This window comes from Sinocyclocheilus rhinocerous, unplaced genomic scaffold (assembly GCF_001515625.1).
Source record: "Sinocyclocheilus rhinocerous isolate Xijiao unplaced genomic scaffold, SAMN03320098_v1.1 scaffold1167, whole genome shotgun sequence".
Classification (NCBI taxonomy): domain Eukaryota; kingdom Metazoa; phylum Chordata; class Actinopteri; order Cypriniformes; family Cyprinidae; genus Sinocyclocheilus; species Sinocyclocheilus rhinocerous.
The window spans coordinates 819,856-825,791 of record NW_015648750.1 but is presented as its reverse complement, the minus strand read 5'-3'; the positions used below and the strand labels follow the sequence as shown (position 1 = coordinate 825,791).

The window sequence follows — 5,936 nt, the reverse complement described above, 5'->3', positions numbered from 1 at the left end:
TTAGTGGTTCAACGGATCACAAATCTCACGGTTTGGATCATATTACGGTTTTTGAGCCACGGATCGGATCGTTTTTCGGATCAGCAAGAAAAAAAAATCTATGTAACTTTGCTTTCCATAAGTACGATACCACAGCAAAAACTCTTAGCCTAAGAAAGTTCAAACATTATTAAAGAGACAAGCGAACAGCCAGTAAAAATAAGAACAAATAGGCTACACAAATTACAAGCATAGATAAATACAACAGAACAATGTTACAAATAAGGTCGGAAGTATTCAGATACATACATGTAATAATTAAGTGTAAAATAAAACTGCATAGTGTTCATCTTTGTCAAAAACGTGTTTTGTGGTTTGATGAGCATAATGACAGCAGCAGGTATTATTAGACTGCTGCCCCTTTAAGACCTGATGCATGGATCCAATATAGCCTAATATAGGGGGAAGTCGTGGCCTAATGGTTAGAGAGTTGGACTCGTAACCCAAAGGTTGTGGGTTCGAGTCTCGTACCGGCAGGGATTGTAGGTGGGGGCTGTGAATGTACAGCGCTCTCTTCCACCTTCAATACCACGACTGAGGTGCCCTTGAGCAAGGCACCGAACCCCCAACTGCTCCCCGGGCGCTGCAGCATAAATGGCTGCCCACTGCTCCGGGTGTGTGTTCACGGTGTGTGTGCTGTGTGTGTGCACTTACGATGGGTTAAATGCAGAGCACTAATTCCGAGTATGGGTCACCATACTTGCCCACATGTCACTTTCACTTCACTTTTTTTAATGACACACATCCGATTTCTTTCTCAGCTGTTCTCGTTCACTTAAGACACAACAGACTGCATTTGCCACAATGATTGTCGAGATCGATATTTTGTCATAATTGTATGCGTCTGTTCAAAGGCAAGGAGTGAATGAGACAGGAAAGATGGTTCAGTTCGGTGTTCGCGTGCAGTCAAACGCGCCTCTCTGCGTGTGCGAGCTTCATGTGATAGAAAACAGCGCGCGAGTAACGAATCGAGTTCCATTTCGCCTTTTCTTTCGCTAGAATGGTTTAAAATCGCTTGCGTGTGTAAACACGTACAATTGATAAACTTTCATTCTATTATGGTTAAATTTTGCAATTAATCCGCGGACACACACGTACAATTGATAAACTTTCATTCTATTATGGTTAAATTTTGCAATTAATCCGCGGATCACATGCGTGCCGAACCGTGGGGCTTGGTCCGTACGAATCACGGATCAACTACGATCCGTTTAACCACTATAAATAAACAAAAGCACACAAATGAATAACCAAAACTATGCAAATGTGTGAGCAGTTTTGACCCTGTAAAGCCTTAAATTGATAGGACTCTGCACTCAGACGCTGAAGTGACAATGGTCAGCACACTCACTAACGGCCTTCAGGAAGGGCCCTTCATGAAAGAATTCAGCTGCTCACTTTAGCTTCAACTGACCCTGCAAACGTCCTCACAGGGCCCTTCACAGCTGCAAAAATGCCATTTGTTGCCAAGCAACATCACAATAAAAGATGATTCAATGAATTTGTGCGACTTCACATTTTAGAGCCGGGACAGTCCATTTTAGTACAAGTTGACAGCTTGTACTTTAGTGTATTTAGTGCATTAGGCTGCTGAATCGTAGTAGAGCGTACAGTCGTGATTAGAGCGGACAGCAGATAGAGATCACACTGTGATGTATGAATCTCACAGGACAAACAGACTCCGCAAAGAACTGAAGATGTCGGAGGAGAGAGGAGAACAGGAAGACGTGCCCTTTCTCAGCTGACGTGATCTATACCTTGATTACACGTATGCTGTGGTCTGGCTGATGGGGGAACTAATGAGGACTGACACAGGGATAACTGAATATCGTTCACACACACTTTAGTTCCCGTATGTCCCTTATTTGTCTAAACCTCAGACAATACACCCATGGACCGCCCTCAGTCCACACACCGATTATCTAACGCATTTTGCACAAACAGAACAAACCTGGCAAGTGCTAGCTGAAAATCACAAGCTCAGATCTGATTGGTTGGCTTTACACAATGTCTGGGATGCAAAGTTGGCTCTAGTCCCAAATAAAGCAATAAGCCCCAAGAAGCCGTGGTTTAAAGTGAATTTATAACAGCTAAAGGGGCGTTGTTAGGTATGACGCGAAGCGGAAACCCCCTTAGCTGTTATACATTCACTGTAAACCACAGCTTCACGGGGCTTATTGCTTTTATAAAATGGTTATTCCATATACGTAGTAAGGTTTCACAGAATAAAACAGAGCAAATAAAGTGTAATGATAATAAAAACAGTATTCTTCCACCAATCAATGTAGTTCCTCAGAAACAGTTGTGGTTGCAACAAAGTGGTTGCCGAGCAACACACAGAAGTAAACAAAGGTGTATGTTTGTAGTGTAATTTACAACAGCTTCGAACGCGGCTCAACCAATCAGAATCAAGGACCGGAACTATCCGTTTTATAATGGATATGATGGAACATAAGTTGTACATGTAAAAACGTGAGTCTAAAGTTCTTACCCCAAGCTGCCCTTTGAGCTCTTTGATGTGGGCGGAGTCCTGTGAGAGCTCCTCCCTCTGGGCGGCGTCAGATAACACGTTGACTGTAGTCTCCGCCTCATGGAGCCACTTCAGGAAGGATTCGAGCTCACGGAGACACGCCTGGAGAGACTTCAGCTCTGAATCCAACACAGCCTGACGATCCGACGCCCTGATGACCAGGACAACACACCGCGGTAAAATCGTAACAACTGCTACCAGATTACAAATACTTAACACATGAATATTTAATTAGTATTAGTGCATTAATAGTTATAGTGGTAATATTTGTGCAATCATAATGCAATATTCACGAAACATAATTTTTATAGCATTTACTATATCACTATATTATTATGGAAACATGTATTAACATTTATTTCCACTATCTATAAAAGCATAATCAAGGTATTATTTATTAGAGCAATAGTATTGCAGTAGTATTTATTAGTATTTATTTGAATAAGGTTTATGAAAGCATAATTAAAGTAGTATTTAATTTCACAACATTATTACGGGAGTATTTATAGAGCATATATTTCTACAATATTTGTAAAAACAATCAAAATATTATTTAATAGAGTAATATTATTACAGTAGTATTTGTTAGCATTTATTGTAATAATTTTTATGAAAGCATATTTATTAGAGGTCATATTTAGTAGTGTTTAATATCATTATTATGTATTATACACATACATATATTATGTAAACAAAAACTTTTATTTTGAATGCGATTAATCGCGATTAATCATTTGACAGCACTAGTACTATCATATATTATTATGAGAGTATTTATTAGCATTCATTGCCACAATATTTGTAAAAGCATTTTTGTTGTAGTATTTATTACAACATTATTATGATTAAGTACTTGTTAATATTTTATTGTATTAAGTATTTAATATTTATTGGCACAATATTCGTGAAAGCATAATTACAATAAGATTTGTTACTATATTACAGTAGTATTTTGAGAGAGCATAATTATGGTAACATTTATTACTTCAGTATCATTACGATAGTATTTATTATAACAATATTATAAGCTTTTCCACTATCGGGCCGTACGGTTCCAGTTGTATTTCCACGTGAGCCTGGTACGGCGCGGCACGACTACAAACTGTTCTCGGCCCGGTTAGACAGCCGTGCTGGTAGAGTGCGTGTGATTGACGTCGCCACTCAGGATCTGTCACTTGTCTGTTGCCTGGCTGCTAGTTTCTAAGCGCGCTATTTTGAGCAATGTAAACACAAAGTAGTAATAAAATCGAAAGAAATTTCTGATCATCCTCCATAACCCGGTGGTTATTTACACCTCATATCATATGTAAACACTTGTGTTACCACGGCAACAGCTGACGCATTTGAATTGCATTCCAAAGAGATCCGTTATCAGCCCCGCAGAGGAAAACGAAACCATAACTGTACCGGCCGGCTCGGAATGGAACGGTTATGCAAAGAGAACCGTTCAGCGCAATGGTGGTAAAGCGGCTATAGTGACAGTACTTATTAGTATTTATTGACATATTTCATATTCATGAAAGCATAATTACGATACAATTTAGTGCTGGGCGATATACCGGTTCAAATGGTAAACCGGTTTGAATTACACAAACGGTATGAATTTTTAAAGTGCCCAAGCAAACGTACACAGCATCGTGAATTGAGAGGAGATCCCTGTTAACTGCGCACACTTCTGGCTGATGGTTGGAAAACTTTTAGAACTATTCACACAACTAATTCTTTAAACTGGGCAAATAAACCAACTGTAAACGGCCGTTAACAGAAGCCAGAGACGCTAAAGAAGGGCGCACAGAGGAGAAAATATTGTAGCAGGCAGATCAAGCTCACTGTTCATGATGCGCGAAATATAGGAAGAAAATTCTAAATACTGAACTGGGGCTGAGGGGTTTAGTGGGTAGTTCCACAATTAGTTCTGGTACTATGAAAAGGTTCCCGCGGTGCGAAAGGCCCTAAAGTGTCTCTGAGGGGAACTGACTGTCTTCAGAAAAGTTAAGATGGTATTTTCTTTTCATCTTGTGTCTGCATAATGCATATTAGGGGCTTTAAGCAACAGCTGTGAATGGAACGTAAAAATCACTAAGCAACCATAAACAAGACGACACAACGCGGCATTCAGTCATTTATTGAAGTATCATGACGTTTTATGAGGAGGATGTTTAGGCAATGCTTACATTGTTCGCTAGTCTCAGTGCTACCTGAGGTGTTGTTAGTAACAGCAGACATATCTCCGTACGAACTGAAAAATCTTTAAAATTAGCTACATTTTAAAACATATCAACACAGATTAAATAAAAGACTAATGGTAGAATCACATACTGATGCAATTACAATGTTATATAGCATAAAACGTCATATTTACCCATAGTAGACGGTTACAGTAGAACATCAAGAAGCAGCTGTTAAAGTCGCGCATGTGCAATACAACGTCAGCATATCGTTACCGTACAATCAGTGGCTGTTGCTTAAAGTCCCTATTAATGTAGTATTTAATAGCGCAGCGCTGCTTTGTTTACAGCGGTAACTAAGGAAAGCTGTATCGCTGCTGTTCCATCAGCGCCACCTGCTGTCAGAGAGTGAATCTGCGTCTCATTCAGCCCATGTTTCGTTCAGATGTGTTTTATATAGTATAGTTTCACAAAGCTAAAGTCAGACCGTTCTGTTTTTGCTTCAAAATGGGAAATTATACAGTCTAATTTAAAGCTGTAGTCCGTAACTTTGTGTTCAAAATTTACATAATTTATATAATAAGCGAGTAAACCGTGAATCCATTTTCCAAACCGTGTTTTTGGCTTGTCCTGAATCACTACGGTACACCTATAATAAGTGTTTATATTCGGACTATTTAGACTGGTTCGGGTAGGTACCGCTGCGGAGTAGCCCAGTACCTGCCTAATTTGTCATAAACATAAACAGAGAGAAGTAGCTCCGGCTACAATGTTCATCTGCAAGACGCACGCAGTTCTGTTTATTAACCTCAAGAGCGCCAAAAGTTACGGACTGCAGCTTTAAATGAAAAACTGCTCATGCAGCATCTTTGAAACGTGATTAAAATGCAGCGGTTCTGCAACTGTTTCATGCATTCTGATTCATATAAAGCACAGTCAGGGAAAAAACGTGATAAACCACGAAACCGCCACAATCCTAAAAAAAAACCTGATACAGATTTTTGGTCAAACCGCCCAGCAGTAATTACAGTAGCAACATTTATTACTTCAATATTATTATAATAATTATATTATTATTCATTAGGGATGCACCGAATGTTCGGCAACCGAAATTATTCGAACAAGCGAAAAGACCGAATAAATTGTACCGGACAATGACATGATGCGATCAAATATGAACCAGCGCAGAGTGAGAGGCG

The 5,936-nt window shown here is 39.5% G+C and overlaps 1 protein-coding gene across 1 annotated transcript in view; it reads right to left on the bottom strand.

Annotated features, from left to right (window-relative positions):
- utrn (utrophin) overlaps positions 1 to 5,936 on the bottom strand; it is a 223,342-nt gene that overhangs the window by 134,240 nt on the left and 83,166 nt on the right. Inside the window, exon 49 of the mRNA XM_016514969.1 lies at positions 2,531 to 2,720. Coding sequence (XP_016370455.1) covers positions 2,531 to 2,720 — 190 coding nt within the window. The remainder of the gene's footprint in view (positions 1 to 2,530; positions 2,721 to 5,936) is intronic.